The sequence below is a fragment of the Anser anser genome, assembly GCF_964211835.1.
Source record: "Anser anser genome assembly, chromosome: 21".
Lineage (NCBI taxonomy): Eukaryota > Metazoa > Chordata > Aves > Anseriformes > Anatidae > Anser > Anser anser.
The window spans coordinates 3,407,532-3,427,503 of NC_139742.1; the positions used below are offsets into that span (position 1 = coordinate 3,407,532).

Below are 19,972 nucleotides of genomic sequence, written 5' to 3' on the forward strand. Positions count from 1 at the left end.
CAGGTGCCAGGTCGTTAACACATTGGCAATGATGCCAATCTGAAATGTGCTGTTCCAGAGGCGCCTTGCACAAACAAACCGCACGTGGCATGGGCTGCAGCCTTCCCCTGTCCCCCTGCAAAAGTGGGGGGACACGAACCTGGTGTGTCCCAAAGGCAGGGCTGCAGCACAGGCACCCAGCCTGGTGGGTGCTGGGTCGACGGGGATACAACTGTCTGTCTGTGGCAGGATCTGTCTGTCTGTCCTCTGGCCACCCTCCAAGCTGAGCTCTCATCCTTGTGCAGAGGTGCCCAGCAGAAACCAATCGGCCCTTGGCTGCGGGCTGCATAACCCTTCTCCTGTCCCCACGTTTCCCATGGTCGGGGCTTCTCAGCTTTCCAGCTATTGCTAATTAAGAGGCATTAATTACTCCTTCATTTAGCCTGAGTGCAAAGTAGCTATTACTCCCAGCTTGTACGATATAATTATGTTGTATTGCTCACTGATTTCTTGTGAAAACTTGGAATCTTTTTGTGCTCTTGGGGTGCAGTCTGTGCCTAATTCGGAGCAGGAGCTTGTTCCTTGGATATATATATTTCCTCATACTAAATTTATAGCAGGGTCATTAAAAATTAAAGTTTGTCTCTGCAATTATGCATAGGAAGCACTAGTGCCTGCCAGTAGCCACAGTGCCTGCTGTAGAGCTTCTTATTGTACGTTCCCTGGTTACTGCTTGTCCGCCTGCAGGGATATGTACAGAGCTCTTGGAAAATCCGGGCTGGTTTGTAATTGATAAATGCCTGGTTCTGGGGCTGTGGCTGCTGAAAGCTGCCAGGATTGCTCCTTTTTCTCTTCCCAGCTCCTTCACCTGGAGGACAAACGCCACAGCATGTAGTGCTGCCAGGAACTAAATGCTACCAGCTAAAGTGTGCATTTGCTGTCATTAATACCTTCCTCTCCTTTCCCACAGGCCTTGCCTTATGTGTGTCTCCTCATTGCAATGCTCTTCTTCATCTATGCCATTATTGGCATGCAGGTAAAATTTTGGCTCTGATACTGACCGTAAGTAGCCTGGTTTTGTCCCGCAGAGTCGGGGTGGGTTACTGCCTCTGCAGCAGCATCGATACCTGCCTTAGGAGGAGGCACAAAAGCTCTTCCTACCTGGTGTCAGGTTAACTACAAGTGCAAAAAAGGGGTGCCTTTTCCTACCCTTACTGTCAGGTCCTGTGTTGAACCTGGTGCTAATATTTGTGGGTGTACAAGGGGAGAGCTCACAGACCTGATCCAGGCTGCAGGCACCTGGTGCTGGGCCCTGCCCATTGGCGAGAGCAGGGGACACGGCTGTGGCCACTGAGCTGCTCAGGCACCTCTCCTTCCTGAAAACAGACAAGAAAGCTTTCTTGGCCTGTGCTGGAGCTGAACAGCAGCATTGGAAAGGGTCTGCATGAAGACGAAGCACGTTATCCTGATTTTTTCCACCATTTGATCTCCACAACACAATTCTACCTCCCTGTTCAGCACAGAAACAATTCAAGCTGTTCAGATCTCTCAAATCAGGGCAAATTCTTTTCCTGTTGTTGCTTCTAACTCCACCTGATCCACCTTTGCTGACCACTCCTATGTGAGTCTACGTGAGGCTGTGTTTGCCCTGTAACACTTCTGCTCTCCGTGGCAGGTGTTTGGAAACATTGCGCTGGATGACGAGACCTCCATCAATCGGCACAATAATTTCCGTACCTTCCTGCAAGCCTTGATGCTTCTGTTCAGGTAAGTAGAGTACAACATACTCGTATGCAAGCAGTAAATAAGTCTTTGTTTTCCCATATGCTGGGAGCTGGGTACACAGCATTTGAAGTAAATCACCCAGGCCTGCTTCCTCATCCTTAACGCTAAGGGTTTGCTCTTCGATCAGATTCAACACACCAGCATCTCCAGAAATGAAATTAGCCCCCTCCAGCTCAGAATAGTCACTCGAAACAAAACTCTGAATTTCAGTAAGGCCAGATAATTCTTCAACCTCTGGTTCCTCTCCGGAGCCACGCAGTGGGAGAGAGCAGGTGGAGGCAGCAAGACCATGACGGGGAGCAGGTTTCTGCACGAGGGAACGGGGCTTAAGGACTAAATGCCACTGGTACAATCTGCTGTATAATCCAGAGTGGCCTGGGAGCTGTTTCAGTTTGCACTGAGCACTAAGTCATCCCAGGCACCAGGATCCCAGCGTCTTTGCCCAGCGCTGCTGCTTGTTGGATTTTGTCATCTCTGAAAGTGGGGCCAAATTCTGGGTGTTTGCGAGGGTTTTTTGGGGAGCTGAAGTTTCAATATGAGGATGAACAGCTTTGCACCCACTCTGCGTGGTTGTAAGCAATGCTGCAATGGGTTGGGCTTTTCACAGAGCTGTAGGACAGCCATAACCTCTGAGCGGCGTGCAGAAACACTGGGAGAAAATCTGAGGTTCTGTGAAAAGCCAGAGTAAGCAAACATAGGGATCCCTCAACCTCTGATCCATGCATGCGCACTGCAGGGGTTGGTTTATTTTGAGGGCAGACCCTCTGGGCCTGCCAAGGTTTTCCTTTTGGCTATTTTTTGCCACACAATAGAGGGTGAATGTTAGGATTTGCTTGGGGTTCACCTACCTGTCACTTCAGCTCTCACACCCAAAATGAGCGGGAGACCAGAAATGAGGGAGAAAACCCAGGAGACTGTCATGAAACCTGGACCCAAAGCCCTGTGACCAAGCAGACCAATGCAGTATTTCTGCATCTCCTGACAAGAGCAATGGAGAATTCAAGTGGAGGATCCTGGCTTCATTTCTCAGCATCTCCACTGGGTTTGCCACCAGATCTAGGACAGAGATGTTAGGTGCTCCAAAAGGACACAATATAATCTGTGTTTATTCCCGTTTCTGCTTTGTTCTTGACTTATTTAACTCCATCTGGCTTTATTCTCCATAAACTAAGCATAGCCTATCTGAGCCTGTTTGGTTCCTTTTACATCCCCATAACAGAGGGAAATACTCTCCTTTCTTTTGTTGGCTGCTGGGACTCCTAATGCAAATATTTTTCTCACCACCTGGACACAACCTTCCTCCTGATTACCTCAGTTAATTGGGCAGCAATGAGCTCACCCCCTCCTCTTGCCCTCCCGCAGGAGCGCCACGGGGGAGGCCTGGCACGAGATCATGCTGTCGTGCCTGAGCAGCCGGGCCTGCGACCCCCTCTCCGGCCTCACCAAGAACGAGTGCGGCAGCGACTTTGCCTATTTCTACTTCGTGTCCTTCATCTTCCTCTGCTCCTTCCTGGTAAGTCAGTCCCCTTTGCTCCTAGAACACGGGTGCTGGGCTGGTTCCTGCCAAGCCCTCCCCACCTCCTTGTTTCCCCTTCGCCCTGACTGGGATTTGTACAACGTTACGAGCCCGCTTTGCTAAACCCATTTATCATCCTGGTGATAAAATCCCTTTAATCCCCGAAGAGACCATTTAGTCATTAGTTTAAAGGGAAGGGTTTTATCTTTCTTCCCACGGGGGGTCTAATATTTGGAATTAAGCATTAATCTGTTTTGTCTTGATTTGTAACGTGGCCCTTTGAAGAAAGGGATGGGGAGGGCAGGGAGAGAATGGCCGAGATAACATTGGTGCAGAAGTGCTTGTAGCAGGCAGCCAGGAGCATCACGCTTGTTAGATGGTGTATTTTGTTTTCTTTGACAAATAAATGCATTTTCTTCTGAGATGGTGTCAGGAAAGCTTTAGACATGAAAGTATGTGGAGCTGATGTGCTTGATTTATGCCCGTGGCCATCATAAGGGGCTGAGCCTAAGCTTTTAATAGGTGCCAGTGTCTTTGTAATCACTTGTGTGCATAAAAACCTCTCTGCTCTCAGGGCTTGGTTCTTCCCTACACTTCTGGGACAGAGGAATGGAAAACCAGGGACAGGGACCCAATTAAACTTCAAGCAGCAAGAGATAAAGATCACAGCTCTGAAATGTCCCAAAAAGCTACGTATCAAGCCTGCTTTCAGTTCCATGGCTTGATTTTTTAAAATATAAGATTCGATGCTTTGTGCAGCTAATCCCTGCTATCATCTGAAACCTTTAACCAGGAAAAAGAGGTACATGTGGCGGTTTGATGCCATACATAGATAGAGCCGCTTCAGTGGCCCCTACTGAGTTCCTTTGTCCAGCTGCTGCTGCCCTTTTGACATCCTGGGGATTATTTCTTCTGCATATATTAAAAAACGTGGAGCCCTGAAAGCTCATGCAAAGTTAATGCTCCATTTACAGATCCCTTCAGCACTCTGTACTTTAAATCCTAAATCCTTTCTTGTACAAATCCTTCCCTAACATCAGACGTTCTCATTGGTATTTTCAAGCGCGTCATTGTTCCTAAAGCCTTTTCTTTAAAAAAGAAAAAATAAATAAATAAACAAAACCCCAATGTCCCCCAGCTCACCCTTCCTGGCTGACGTCTGCCTGGAAATGCAGTAGCAGGCACGGAGGCTGGGGCACACGTGTGCAAACCACGGCTTTGCGTGAGCTTCGCCTCCGAGCCAGCGCTCCCAGCACACCCAGTGAAACCACAGCCTGGGTCTGCTGGCAGGGCGAGGGGGGAGCCCCCACAGGAGCCGGGGGGGCGACCAGGGCTGGAACTCATTTCTTAACATGCGCTCAGCACTTCATTGCAAGGAAGCGTGTGGGTCCCCACAGGCGATTAAAGCATTACAGAGCCACAGCCCAGCCGGGAGGGAATGTTTTAATGGTTTGTTGGGTGGTGTTACACCGTGGGGAAAACGGTGGGGGAAATTGGGTAATGTTTGTTTTTCAGTGTTGTTTCTTGCTCTTTGCGGATGGCCAGCCTGACATCATTTTCCTCCTGTAGATTTACGCAGTAGGAAAATATAAATTGAAATTAAAAAATACAGGAACTTTAGAAGCAGCTTTATGCAAGCAAGGGAAAACTGTCCTGAGCCACGGCCAGAGCTGGGATCAGTGCAAGGGGCTTGGGATCAAGAGGCAGACTCACAAAAGTTGTGCTACCTCTCGATGCTCTGGGGGTACCGTGATAAGTGAGGGGTTCCTGCAGCATTGCCCATGTTGTAGCAGTCCTGAGAGCTTCAGCATCTTCAGAAACACCCCGAACACCTTCAGCACACCCAGATGGCCGTGTGTGTTTGTGGGAGGGAGCCGAGCAGGCGCTGCCAGGCTGGGTCCTGGCACAGCAATGCCCCGTTTGGGTGCTCCTCACCTTGTGTGAGCGAGCACTGCTGATGTGTTCATGGTGCTTCCAGTCTTTGAGAAGCTTATTCAGAGCTAGTTTGGACAGCCCTGGATTGTTGTGTGGGTGATTCATTAAGGACTGTGCTTGTTGGCACCGGTGGATCACGTCCCAGCAGGACCCCACGCACCACGTGTTCACCAAAGTCAGGACCTCTCCCTCCAGACCGCTCAGGAATATCACTTCTAAACAGCACAAGCCCCGAACCTCCGCTGTCTGATTTGCTTTTATGGCTGGCAGGTGCTGATCAGGTGGGGACATCCACATTCGGCTCGGCTTTGCTGCTTTGTGGCCGTGGCTCAGAGCAGCAGCTCGGCCTCCCTACGAGTGACAAAAGGACAGAAGCCTTCCTCGTGCCCCTCAGGTCTTTCTCTGGCACAGGAGCATCCGTTCCCACCTGCCCTCCTGCTCTTCCGTTCTGCCAGCTGCAGCTTGATCTTCTCCCATTGAAATCCTGGTGTCTCTTCCGTTGGCTTTAACGAGAGGAGACTTAATAAACCAAAAGCCTTTGCAGAGTTCTGTTAACAGCCATTAGGGAGAGGAGCTTTTTTATGTGTCCTGCCCCTTGTCTTTCAGGGGATCTTTGAAGGTTTGAATTGTTATGAGCTTAAAATAGGATGTTCAGGCTGAAGAATGGCTTTTCTTCTAGCCGTTTTATCTTGATTTGCCTTGCTATGAAAGTGCTGGAAGAGCTGGCACGATCCGGCCGGTGAAGCAGCTGCAGCAGCTCATGGGCCAGCCTGTGCTGGCGTGAGGGGGCAGCCCCAGGCAGTCCGCGGTCATGCTGGGGAACCTCACGAGTGATGGAGATGGTGACAAACGATGGTCATGAGCCTGCAAACCTGCCTCGTACCACAAAGCTGGAACTGCCTTGGAGAGGGCAGGGGAGGAGGAGGTGGCAGCAGGTCCCCGGGCACCCAGGGCTGGGTTTGCCAAGGTTGTTTCCTGGGGTGCAGCTGCTGCTTGGTCTTTTCGAGGTTGTCAGAAGCACCCCATGGTGCTGCCCTGAGCTGAGTTGTTTTGTGTGGTTTGGGCCTTTATTTGGAAAGAAGTAGCCATGCTCTAAGAATGGGAAAATCAAGCGCCTCACTTTGTAGTTGTAAGGAGAAAAATGTTTGCCCATCAGCATATCCTCACAGTATTTTTTTTCTATGTATATTAAAATCCACGTGGTTTCAGAAGTTCTCTGCTCAATGCCCTGTAAGCCTGCATCCTTCTGGCCTGAGGCCATGGTGGGTTTCAGGTGGGGACAGGGGCTGATATTCCTGGCAAACACTTCGGAGGACTCCAGGGTCGCTGCCTTCCCCATCTGCCTGCAGTGCTTGGCTCCTGCAGGGATTTTGAAATAGCAGCAAGGAGGACAGGGCCGTGCTACCCTCCTGAGAGCAAAAAGCAGTTTCTGTAGGAGATGTAGACAATTCCTGCTCCTAAATTGGTCACAGTGTAGAAACCCCACATCCTGCTAAGGAAATCTTAACCCTGTTACATTCCTGCTTTTTTTTTTCTTTCTTATCCCTAATTCCATCATTGCTTCATCTCTGCAGATGTTGAACCTATTTGTGGCTGTGATTATGGACAACTTTGAATACCTGACGAGAGACTCCTCCATCCTTGGGCCCCATCATTTGGATGAGTTTGTTCGTGTCTGGGCTGAATATGACCCAGCTGCCTGGTATGTATGCTGTTATGCTTGCACATGGAGGAAAGGATACGCATTGTGTGTAGGTATCAGATATGCACACACACAGACTTCTAAATGTGAGCACAGCTCCAGAAGTAAAAAAAAAAAAAATGCCAAGGCTTTAAGTAACATTGGAGGAGAATACTCCAAGTTCAATTTACCATGTATTGGAGATGAACGAAACTGATGTCATTACAAGGGAATTTCCGTTCAGTAGATATGAGACAGACAAAAACCAACAACTCAGTAAAGACAAACACAACCAGCACCACCCCATGTGTGCATACAGCCAAAAAATAATACGGTAAATTCAAGTCATTTTGGCTAAAAGGCCAAGCAGAAAAGATGTTTAACATTTCCAAAAGCAGCTTTGATTGCCTTTGGTTCCTGCATCCCAGTCAGAAGATAAAATTATGCTGAATCTCTTGCCATTGGCAGCACTTTCAATAACTTGTGAAGCTAAATCTTGCTACTCCTTGCTCAGGCAACATTCCTCTCCTAGCTGAGCACTGCCTGAGCAGCTTCACAAATCCTGTGCAGAGCACTGATGTCGCACTCAAAAAAGAAAATTCAAGTTTTCACAATGATGTCTCTCCTTAAAAGGAGTTGATCACTGCTTGGTCTCCACATTAAGTGCTATGGCCCAGAATTCATCGTTTCCTTGCATGCACCTGTGAGGCAGCAGGGAGTGATGCAATGATCCTTAATATAAGGCTGGTTTGCTGAAAACGCGTTTTTTTAAACAGACATTTCTCATCAAAGCTTATGTTTTGATCTTGGAAGCCTCCTTCTAATGACATCATCATTGTAGAGGGGAATTTTTTTTTATAAATAATATTTTAGCTTTTTGGGTTTTCAGCTGAAATCTAAGACACGTGAAATAACAATAAGAAAATGCAGTTAGCCTGACTTTGGAAGCGTGTCCGTTCTCAGTGAGCCACCGATAAAGCGTTCCTGATACATGGGCATGTTAAAGGAGAAAATGCTTTTCTCGCAACCCGACAGCGAGGTATTTGGTTTTAACGTTTTGTCTTTGCTTTTCCTGTTCAAAGACAATCACAGGGGAAGCTGCACCTCTATGCTGGTAGCACGGCCCCAGAGGAGGGGCTTTGGGCAGTGGTAGACCCAAGAGCCACCGCTGCAGCATTTTATGAATTCAAAATATAAGCAAATAGCTTTGACTGGCAATCACTTTTAGAGCAACACTGACTTCAACATATTGCTTTTCTCCCTTGCCCAGAGAAAGCCACTGCACAACAGTCCTGTTGACTTATTTTCATCTTTAGATGCTCTGAGATACAGGTCACAGGAATTTCAGTAACATTCTGCAGCTTGGGCATTTGCCTGCTGGGAGGCTTTTTTTTTTCCAAGCCCTGCTAAATTTGTTTCCGCCGTCCTCCCCCTGAGTTACTCTGCAGTGAGTTCCTCTGTATTTGCCATGAATCTGCCTCCAGCTCCTCCAATATTTCCACTTTTTGTTGTTGCTTCCCTTCAGCAGAGACAGATGTAGAAAGGGGTTGTATAATCAGGATCTGAAACTCCCTGCTAGGATGCAATTAAGCTGCTTAAAAATCTCACTTAAATTGATTTAGGCTAACTCTAAATGTAAACCTATTCCAGAACGACTGCATTTCTCTGAACTGTGTGCAATTTTAACTATCTCAGAGCTATCTATACCACGAGCCTGCATATATATGGCACATATACGAGCAGCTCGTAATCTCTAAGCAGATTTCCGTTACCACGTGCTTTATACTACAGACACATCCTTTGTGGGTACTTGGCAGGCAATAAATAGCTATTTTTCTTTTTCAAATCCAATCCTATCTCTTACCACTAGAAAATCTCAATGAGACTGAGAACTTGGGAGCACCCTTTTTCTCCTTAAAACATGATCTGGGCTCTGATTAGCATCTGTGGGAGAAGTCACACACCTGCAAGGGAAAAAATAAATAACTGTGGTTTTTTTTAATGTTTATGTGTTCAGGAGCTTTCCACCCAAGAAAGTTTAAAGATTTTCTTGCTCTATTAACTCTGAGCACAAAGGTTAAATTTTGTGAAGCACTTGGGGCAAATCATTCACTTCTAGAGCTATTAATACAAAATACCGCAAATATTAAGATCCTAATTCTGTTTTCCTCTAACCTTGTTCCTGTTTTGCTCTGGTGTGAAGCTATTGATGTTGGCAGAGTGACAGGGGGCCAAACTGCAAACCAAGGGACGGCCAAGACATGATACTTGAGGCCGGGTCTCAAAACATGTGCACGTTCTGGATTTTCCATGTGTGAATAGTTCCACTGAAATCATTTATGTTTTCACAAGTGGGACTAACACTTTTGCAATTTAAAAGTAATGTGAAATTCATTCGTAGTTTAAAGCCAGAACGGATTTTTTGATCATTTGGGCTGAACTTCTGTGAAGCTCTGGACATTACATCTCCCGGTAGTTATCTGAGGATTGAGATTAATCCCGGTGCCTAAGGCAGAGCTCCCAGCAGGACAAATCACCCAGTTGTGATCTGAAGATTCAGGGCTGTAGAGGACCTGTCCTTTGGTTGGTCAAACTCACTAAAAGAAAATGTCCATTTAATTTGTCTTTTTCCATGTCAGTCATTTCTTCACAGCATTTTGGCTCCCAGTACATGTATATGTAGTGCAATGGTAAATAACCACCAGGGTACAATTTGCACGAAATGAGACTCCCAGGCAGCACCAGGTTGTGTTGCCATCCTTCACTGTTTCATGCCCTCTCTCAAAGTCTCCTCCTTGGTAGTCCCACACAAAAAGAAATGACTGTGCTTGTCCACTTTGAGTCCTTCGGTGAAAGATGCTGCCTGAGGAAAAATACAAGTATTGTTCTGCTTTTGTTATGGTAGTATTTTCAACATAAGGTTACTATGTGTGTATTTACATACCTATTTCTGATGCTTTTCTTATAACCACCTTTGTCTTTCTTTCAACCTCCAATTTGATCTAAAATTTTCTGGGGAATAATATTCAAAAAGAAGTTAAAAAAAAAAAAAGCAGCTAGCAGCTGTTGTAAATGCGTGTAACATTCAGGACAGGTAAGTGTGGTACCATTGTTGGATTTAGAGGCAGCAGAAGCCTCAGGCATCACAGAAAAGGAGAGAGCGAGAGAACTAACAGCCATTGGGTTGGTCCAGGGCTGCAAGCTAACCAGGATAATTCTGAATTGAAGGATGAACTAGGAAAGAAAAGAAAACTGGGTTTAAGTCCACCTTTATTTTTTAGAACATATAAAGTGAGAATTTTGTCCCTTGTACCGCCTTCCCCAATGCACACGCTTTGGCAATATTAGAGATGTCGCTCGGTCCTGCTGCTGCCATCGTCATTGCTGAGCGTTGGGCGAGGTGCTGCTGGCACAAGGGACAGCCAAGGAGGGCTCCCATCGACTCTCAGAGAAGGCAGGGAAAAGCTCATTTGTATTTTCCACGTGCTGATTTTGCAAAACCATTCTAAAATTTTGGTATACCACTTGACTTGACTCAGTTAAGCCAATATACTTTTTATAACTATGATCAGGCCTGCAGCCAAGACTTGCACAGTCCCATTTGATCTGTTTCTAAATTAATAGTTTTGACTTGATTGTGAAGGTTTTGAATAGACCTTAATTTTTCACGTCCAAAAAAGCAGTAATATTGAAGGAGCTATTCCAAAATATTCCAGCCTTCTTTATACAACATACCAAAATAAACACAGTGAAGCCAAATCATCTCATTTTTCTTCAGAGGTCGTTTTGAAGTTCAGCACAGCTCTTTCTGTACATGATTTGGTTACTTGCAGTAGATTAAGAAATCTAATCCCACTGTTAAATTGGCTGAAAATATTGTTGTGAGTTAATGAAACTGAACATGAAGCGTCCGATTTCGCCTCCTGGTGAGGAAAGCTCCATTTTCCCAGCACCGGTGGCCCTGCGAAGCCCCTTGAGATGCAGTTGCTGGCCCTCCAGCAAACTGTTTGCTGTCCACGCAGCAAAGTATGGCCCTGCTGGGGCTGTGCAGGTAATAACGGTGGGAGGTGGAGGTTCCCAAGCTCTTTTGAACCAGCTCATTTGAATCCCAGTAATAATCCAGTAATTAGGCCATTTGTGTGCTGTGGGCTCTGGTTTCACAGGGCTGCTGCCGTGCCGGGGCAGTGGGTAGGTGTCTGTAGGCAGATGCTCAGGCACAGGGAAATAAAACACAGTGATAAAGGTAACTAAATGCAAGGGCTGGAAAGTCTGCCGTGTGACACGGACGGTTTTCACAGAAGAAAACGTGTATATATGGCTTTTGTTGAGCCGCTGGAAGTCCTCTCTCTCTCTCGGTCTGTGTTAAGGTGCCTCTTTCTCTGCAAACCTGGTTGCTGTCAGACTAACCTTGCTTTTCAGCACGCCTTGTCCTTCCAGTCTCTCCTGTTTGGAAGAGGGAAGGCTGATTCCCCGTGGTTTGTGCTCTCGTAATATCTGATGTTTTCTTTCCAGTTGCCGGATTCATTATAAGGATATGTACAATTTGTTACGTGTAATTGCTCCACCCCTGGGCTTAGGAAAGAAGTGCCCTCATAGGGTGGCATACAAGGTTTGCAACTTCAGAGACTCCCTCCAGCATTCTCAGTTTTGGTTTCATTTCTATTTTATTATTATTTTTTTAACCCCCCAAGTGCAAATGCAAATGGTACAGAACAGAAACCGTAACGTAACTGCCCCATTGCCTGACCAAGGAATGATTGACGACTGCCTCCTCGCTCCTCCAAGCATCTCGCCCATCCCTGTCCCCGTCCCCTCCCACACCCACCTGGCTGGGGCCAGGCAGCCTTATGAGACAGCAAACCCTCGACCTGCACCTCGCAGGTCTGGGTGGGAAGTGCTGGGGAAAAGCAGCGCAGCTTTTTATCTTTATATATATACACACACCGGAGAGAAATGTTGTCCCGAGATTTCTAGGGAGCATCAAGTCCATTTCTGGGGCTTCAGAGCCTTGCCCCTCTGGTTGAGTGACTCACATCTGAACCCTTTGCTTTCCTGGGCTGAAGGGGCATTTGGTTTGGGGACCGGGCAGTAGGGACGGGTGTCCAGGCGGGGGGAGATGAAGGGAGAGCTTTGAGTCTACCCCACTGCAGCAGCCAGAGGCTGCCCTGGCAGCAACACGTGTGAATCAAGCTACTGTGGGCATACCAGAAGACCTCCTGGCCCAGGAAAGGAGTCCCCAGCTTGGGAGCAAAGGGGGGAATTGAGGACAGGTCTTGCCAAGACATCAGTACAGGCAGATGCTGGGTGCCAGTGCAGTCCCAGGACAGGAGGGATTTCCTTGCTGCCAGTGCACGGGGAGCAGAGGGGAGGCAGGAGGAAGCAGCCAGCGAGGAGCCTGCCCTGGCTCTTCTCGAGCACTCCAGCCCGGGCAATTCCCTCACCTGGCAGGGGATTAAGGGTTAACTCGCATTGCAGAGGAGGCACGGGGCCTCTGCCAGGAACAGGGGCAGAAGAGGGAGGCCAGGGGGAAGTTGTTGGCTGTAATTACAATTTGTGTCTCTCATCAGCCTTCAAATTAGCTCTGGGCTTTAAAGCCTGGGAGGTATGCTGAGGGCATTAGTTACTAAGGGCAGGACTAGATGGTGCTGGCTGGGTAAGTTCTCTTGTCCACCCCCTTCTGCATCGATGCTTTCTGCAGGGTTTGGGCAGTGCCTGCCTCTGCAGCTGCCCTGCTCGAGGAAAGGGTCTCAGGAGTGCTTAGGTCTCAGTTTTCCTCCTGGTACAGCGGAAATGGCATTTTTTTCCTGCTTTTCCAAGTTTTTAATGTTAGTGAAGCAAAATGAGATTCCCACAGGCATGTTCCCAGTTAGAAAAAGGAGAAGCAGGAACATTCCTTGCTGTGTCTGCCTGCCGTGCTTTTCGGGGCAGGATTTCAGTTGCCAGCAGCATGCACTGAAGGGAGATGCCATCATTAAGGGATGGATCTTAGGGCCTGTGCCCAAATCTCTGCAATTCCCAGCTCCCTTTAGCACGCGGGACAGCCAGTCAAACCTCGCTGGTGGAGACAAGTGGTGGACATTGCCTTGAGGAAAGAGGGGCCCATTAAAAGTATGGCAGAAACAAATCCCCTTGCCTCCACTGTCCTACAGATTGAGTGCTGGGTTGGGGTTTTGCCAGCCCCAAATGCAGGCTGTTTGGGGTTCTGCAGAATTGCTCCCTTGGCTTGGAGTCAGAGCAGCCCCAGTCTGTGTCTCTGAGCAAATTAGGATTGTTTTTTTGCTTTGCTGGTAGCCCATAAGCTAACCCCCAAACCAAACTCTCCATGCACTGAGGGAAAGCTGAGCGTTTTCCCTGAGCCCCCTGTCCCATAACTCTGCCTACCAGCTCTCCCCGGCATGGTGACCACAACCTCTCGGACTGGTTTGGGGGGGCAGGAAGCAGCCCTTCCACCCCCAAAAGAGCCCCCCAAACCCTCCCCATGCCTCCCCCCCTGGACAAGACCTCAATCATTCCCGGCCGCTGCTGCGGGGGCCGTGGCAGTTCCCCGTGGAGACGCTGGGCGCCGAACCGCAGGAACGGGAGCGGAGAGCCTCTCGATTCACCCACCTCTTTACTTTGGTTCCGTTTTCCTGAGAAACCTGATTAACCAGATATCTGTTCTCTTGTCCACTTCCCCTTTTCTCTCTCTCCTTCTCATTTATCCCGCTGTGTTGCCCTTTCCCTTCCCCACCTCCCCTTTTCCCCCCACCCCGGTCTGCTTTGATTTCCGTCTCCTTTTGCTTTTGCCTCTCTCCCTCTGACTCCAAGCGGGCGCATCAGTTACACAGACATGTATGAGATGCTGAGACACATGTCCCCACCTCTAGGCCTTGGAAAGAAATGCCCTGCTCGCGTTGCCTATAAGGTAGACCACCCCAGCAGCTCCTGCCAACCCACCAGCTTTTTGTGCCGTGGCTGCAGCGGGTGCCGGGTTTCTGTGACGTTAGTGTGGTTGTCCTGGGCTCTTCCTAGTGCTCTATCTGCTTCCCGAGCAGCCTGGAGTTTGGATCTGCTGCTTTTTTTTTTTTTTTTTGTAACCATTTTTTTGGTCTTTGAAACGATGGCACGTCAGTTCGTCTTTCTTACTGTGTCTCTGCTATCTCTATCAGTGTTTCTCTCTCTCTCATTCTGCTTCCATTTAGGCTACTCTGGGGAGGGAGGATGCTAACGAGCAAATTACCCTGCCACTACAATCCCCATTTGTCTTCTTACCGCTTCTGACTACCCGCTCTCACTAGTCCTTCAGTGTTATGGTGCTTTCCCCCCCACTAAATTAGATTGGCGTAATTAGAGTAGGCAGTGCTGTAGGAGTTAGCAAGCTATTAAGCAGAGGCAATGCCAGAAGGGCTCCTTAAATACCCTCGTGAAAGAAATTATTTTAATGCAAAACATTTAAGACGGTAAGATGAAGAAATCATTCAAACTGACTGTTGATTCTGAAAACTTTTTAATTGAACCACAAAAAAAAGCATTATATCCAAAAGGCTGCTAGCTGCTGCCTTGATGAACACAGTGGAAACTCGGGTAGACAGAGCCGAAATCACAGAGCAGGTCCAGAAAAGCCGCGCTGCTCTCCCGACAGCTCGCACAGAGCTTGGGCGTCTGCAGGGGCAACTCTTTGGGATCTTTGAACACTGAACCTCACTGCTTCGGAGGGAGAAGTCTGTCCCAGGCACTTAGAATTTGGGTTATTCAGTGTCCATCAAACTCAACGGGGTCTTTTTTGTTGTCTTTTTGGTCTGTTTTTCTGCTGTTGACCTCATTTTGGCCACCACCAAGCCCACCTTCTGCACCTCGCTGTGCTTGGTGCAATGGGGTGCAGTGGATCCAGACCACAACCTCCTTCCTTTTTTTTTTTTTTTTTTTTTTTACTGAGCCCATATGAAAGCAAGATTTTTGTAAAGTGACTTAAACTAAACCCAAACCTCGGCCTGCCTTTGTGTGGGGCACGTAGCAGCAAGAAGAGACTCAGAAATGATGTCCTGTAAGATCCTTCCTCAGTGTAGCAGGATTTTAAAAAGTAAACACAACCTTAAAATTAGCCAGTTAGATATCTTTTCTGTATTTGTTTTGTTGTATTTCTGGGCACTATGGTAGCTGCTTTGAAGAAGCATCTCTGCTAGGAGCAATTCATGCCCACCTTACCACGAATGCCCTCAAGAAACCGAGTCCCAGCTCTTAGCTATTTCAGACAGATGAGCAGCTAGACAACACTTCTACAGAGGCAGCAATTATGCACACAAACCCAAAGCTTTTAAAGTAATCAATGGCTCCTTTTAGCACCTCTGAGTCTCCTTTGACTTCACATGGAGCGGGTCACGGCTGGGAGCTGGGCTGTAGGTGTTTGCAGCTGGGCAGCCAGTTCGGTGCTGTGGTCACACGCGTGTGCCACAAGCATCAAGCTGCCCCTTTGTCTTCCCCCCAGTCTTGTGCAATTAAAAAGGAAGAGAGGGGAAAAGGGAATACCAAAGAAATACATATTTAAAGAAGCATTTTAAACAGGGCTGATTTCCATAGCGAGGTGTCTCCGTGCCCCTGTGTGATGTTCTCAGCTGCTGCGGCAGATTTCGCAGGGCAGAGGCACCGCTGCTGTGCATTCCCAGGTCTGCCTTCTCCTTGTGAGTTACCTGGTACCTAGTTTCTGTCTGCAGAGCACATCCACAGAACTCAGGTACACATGAATAGTTTGCTTCTAAAACAGACTTTTCTTAAGATATCTTTAATTTTTGCGTATCTATTTAGAAACCTCGAAAGCCTGTGCATGGCTGAGCCAGAACTAGAGCTGGGTTCCAGCCGAACAACTTGAACCTCAACTGAACTTCAGAGTGCTGAGTCTAGGGATGATCTGATTAATTTTGCACATTATCGAGGCGCCCTAAACTGCAGAAATATGGACTTGAGACCAGATCTGGATTTTTCCTATGGTGTAAGGCTACAGGTTGGGCTGAGCCCTGCTCCCAGCTACGGCTGCTGCTTAAATTACACCCTCACAAGTAGCACCCACTTTAGTTCCCTCCCTCCTCCAATTCTGCAGGCAGTGTTAGGAGCAGCACGCACCCAGAGGCAGCTTCATGTAGAGCACCTTGCCCTAGAATAAGGCTGCGGGTGGCTCGTGGAGTCCCCTAGTCCTACACCCACTAGCATCACTCTTGCTGCCCTCCCAGATGATGGGAGGCTCAGGAAGGATGCTGCAGCCCATCCACAGCCCTTCCAAGCAAACAAGCAAGGAGAGGCAATGACTGCCAGCAGCAGGGCTTTGTCTCTGCACTATTTCTGCTCTCTCCCTCTAAATATTTTTTTTAAATACTCTTCTGTCTGGCAAAAGCTCTTTTGCCCCACATGTCCATCCTTTTCCTTTCCATATATATATATTTTTCCCAGTCTGCTCCATTTGTTAATGTTTCTTGTGTTTCTCCCGTCTTCACCCTTCTCAGTGTGTGTGAGCACTTGTTTAGTTCATTTTTATCCCTCCTTGCAGCCCCACAGGCTGTCGTCCTTCCTTCCTCTTGCTTTCTGGTTCCCCTTTCTCAGCCGTCCCCCTCGGTCGGCGTGCCCAGCCTGAGCTGAGCTCCGTGCGCGCGGCTCGCCGCCCTCCGGCCGTGCATGTCGGGGTCCTGGGGCACCGGGAGAGCTCTATCCTGCACCGGGGTGGGGGGCAAGGAGGGCAGAAATGCCTTTTAAAATATTTTCTGCTCAGTAGGTTGGAAAGAGGGATGAAAACCACTTTGACTTCACTCTGGTGCCTTCAGGTTTGATCTCTGGCCCACTGGCAGGTTGGGGGTGTTTGGTTTTACACCATTCATTGGGACTTGGAGGCCTTTTAGAATCAGCTTGTCTGGGGCAAAGGGTCCTGGTTTTTAATATGTTATCCAGTAGCAGCAGTATTTCCAGCAGGTGTATGTGAACCCTGCACTTCGTGGCTGTTCGCCTACCTCCCCTTGAGGAGGTATCCCAGGAAAATGGGCTGCGTGTTACACAGAGACGTGGAGAGCTTCGTGGTTGAGGTGTGCGCATCCCAGCTGACGGACATGGCTTGGGGCTTTAAAATGACCCACACAGCTTGGGGCTTTAAAATGGCTGAAGGAAATGCTCCTGGTGCTGCTAAACCTCTCTGTTCAGCGCTGCATTGCCCTAAAGCCTGGGGCTGAGTCCTGGGGATGCGGTGGTGCTGTCCCCAGCAGGGCAAGGGCAGCTCCCGCCAGCCCAGGCTGTCCAAAACGCCTCCAGGGATGGGGCATCCACAGCTTCCCACCCCCTCATAGTGAATAACTTCTTCCTAATATCTAACCCACATCCACCCTTGCTGTGGGGGGGAGGAAGGCTCGGGCAGCCTCTCTGAAGCTGAGAGAAGAGTTAAATCAGAGCAGACTAATCACAACTAGGTCAGGGTGAATTATTCATAGCAAATAATTTATTCACCGAATTCAGCCTCGTCTTCCACAAGCAGGGCTCCACTGTCCTGAATTTATTCACATTTGGAGATTATTCCCACAGCAGTTCTTGTCCCAGAGGCTGTTCGGGAGCTGCTGGTCGGGTATTCTTAATAATTAAAATCCATCAGGGTGCCAGCTAGCTTCCCAGCACCTGCACCTCAGTGTGCTCCTCTTCCTGCTACCGTTTGGGCAAACGCGATGGTGAGTAAGACTTACAGTGCGAATATTTGTGCTTGAGCTCAGCGCTCGCTTTCTGGGCCAAGCTGGGAACCAGCAGAAGACCTCAGCTTCACCCAGGTCCTGCTCAAACCCTGCCTCAATTTTCTATTAGTTTCTGACACTGGGATGGATTTCCCCATTTCTACTGGATGTTCCCTGTCTGTATGGACACTGCCCCAGAAATTGCCAAGCAGAAGACCTTCAGAAATGGAACACTGAGCATGCACAAATTCTGCCCATTCTATTTGACACACACATCTGGTTTTGTTAGCCATATCTTTATTTATTTGAAATTAAGTCTCTGCCGGGAGGTGCCTGCACCCCTCTGGCCACGCAAGTAACTGGAGCAAAAAGCATTGCCTCCCGTAGGCCAGCTGTAATCGGTCACCATCTCGTTATCTGCTCGTTCCCCTTTTCATGGTGCATAGAGCTAATTAGGGGACTCTGGAGACAATACTGCAGCTCCTGCCTCTGGGCCCTTTTCCTGCAGAAATATTAACGAGCTCTCCACGTGCCAGTCCCTCTCCCTCTCTCCCAGCCCTCCTGATGAAAGCCCAGGGCTGGAGGAGAGCTCCCCAGCCACCCCCTGGGGAGAGGAGCAGGGCTCCACCAGCTGCTGGGTGTCCTTCCTTGGGTGCTCGTGGAGGAAGCGGGAGGGAGAGGAGCAGCACAGGGAGCACTTTCCTGCCAGGCCAGGGTGGATTTTATCCTTTTTTTTCCTGCCCTCCAGTTATTAATTCACCTGAACACCCTTTATTTGTGGCCATCGATTCCCACGGCACACCAGAGTAGCGCAAGCTCCTTGCTAGCGCAGGGAAGGATCTGCTCCCCTGACGTCTGCATCAGCGTGCCCTTGTGGTTTCCTTCTGGAGTCTAGAAAGATGGAAAAAATTACAAATTGTTTTTTTTTTTTCTCTATTTTTTAATCATATTTTTGCATCCTATTGCAAAGCGTGAGGAACCAGTAAGGGTTTGTCTTGGAGCGTGACCTCAACCAGAAGAGACAGCAAAAATGAGGAGAGATGTTAATTTTGTTTGAAAATGTGTACAGGCTAAACAAATGGCTCAGGTTTTACTTTTATCCATAGTGTTACCTGTGCAATATGGGTAAAATTGAGATTTTCTCTTCCATCTTGGTTAGAGATGAAAATCCAAAGTTCTTAATTTTTCAAAGAGTAATTTTAGTTCAGTCAAAATATTTGACTCTGAGAAATTTTAACAGTTTCCGTTGGGTGACAGTCCCTTTTAAATAACACCTATAGAAATGTAAATGAATTAGAATACTTTTTTTTACTTTTCACAAAACAAACTAGAAAGCAGGTTTCAAGTCACTGAAATTCTTTGCTCTGCACTTGTTGGAAAGAGACATTTTGACAATTTTGGTGTTTCACTGCATTTTGTTTGAGGTTTCTCCTGTGGATATATTTGTTGGCATAAGGGTGTTTTTTATAATATCAGTGGAAGAAAAAAAGAAAGAAAAAAAAATATTTCTATTTTGTTTGCACTCTCAGTTGCATTTCTGGTGCTTGGGAAATGCATCAAAAGGTGCAAGAGGCAGGGAGGGCAGGGTCTCTCCTCCGGGTGGCCGTGCCCACACCTGACCCCATCCCTCACCCCTCTGGGTGCCGGTGTGGGGACACAGCGCGAGCACCTCCCACCAAGCTGCCTTCTCCCCTGCGTGGGGTGGTGTCAGGGCTATTCTGAGCCAAATGTGAATCAGTTCCTTTCTCCCACCTGCTTTGGCAGGAGCTGTCCCCCAAATGCAGTATATCCATTAGATATACACTCTTTTTGTCAAATGGCTTCCTAGAAAGTTGCTCTGGCTGATGTTGGCAGAGATTTAGGGAGTCTCGTAGCTACGATCTGCTAGGCCTAGGTGCAGTGGGTTATAAGGGACTTCTGTCCCCTTTCACATCTTTTTTATTTTTATTTTTGGCTAAGAAATGGGCATCTGCGCTGCCTTGGGAGGTGCAACTTGCAGTGCCTGTGCACCTCAACTGGCTGCCAAAAACCTGCCCCAGGAGAGGATGGGGGGATGCACCCCAGTTTGCCACCCCAACAGAGGAGAGAGGGAGCAAAGGGGTGACCAGCAGCAGAGATCCTGCTGCAGGGGCTGCTCCCCCAGGTGGGACCAGGACTTCGATCTCCTGAGGGGACGGCTGGAGCCGCCCAGCCCCAGCGGGGTCTGGGCGATGTGGGAGGACCTGTGCTGAGCTCTCTGCAGGTTGAAGGTTTATTAGATTGGAAATTGCCTTGGCTTAAAGGTGTCCGGGTTGAGCTGTTTGAGCGGTTTGTATGTTGGCACACTTGGAAGCGTGTTCCCCCTCCTTCTTTCTGTCTTTGGAAAATCTCCCTCTGGGTTCTTCCCCCTTGATTGCGGTTTAG

The 19,972-nt window shown here is 48.3% G+C and overlaps 1 protein-coding gene across 14 annotated transcripts in view; it reads left to right on the forward strand.

Moving 5' to 3' along the window:
- LOC310885015 (voltage-dependent N-type calcium channel subunit alpha-1B-like) overlaps nucleotides 1–19,972 on the forward strand; it is a 283,849-nt gene that overhangs the window by 244,782 nt on the left and 19,095 nt on the right. For 12 of the 14 annotated variants that reach the window (XM_083807730.1, XM_083807736.1, XM_083807739.1 and 9 more), the window contains 5 exons: nucleotides 950–1,015; nucleotides 1,655–1,746; nucleotides 3,127–3,277; nucleotides 6,790–6,917; nucleotides 13,704–13,800. In XM_083807730.1, coding sequence (XP_083663856.1) covers nucleotides 950–1,015; nucleotides 1,655–1,746; nucleotides 3,127–3,277; nucleotides 6,790–6,917; nucleotides 13,704–13,800 — 534 coding nt within the window. Of the gene's footprint in view, nucleotides 1–949; nucleotides 1,016–1,654; nucleotides 1,747–3,126; nucleotides 3,278–6,789; nucleotides 6,918–11,408; nucleotides 11,506–13,703; nucleotides 13,801–19,972 lie in introns of all 14 variants that reach the window. The other 2 variants (XM_083807737.1, XM_083807734.1) reach the window with 1 other exon arrangement.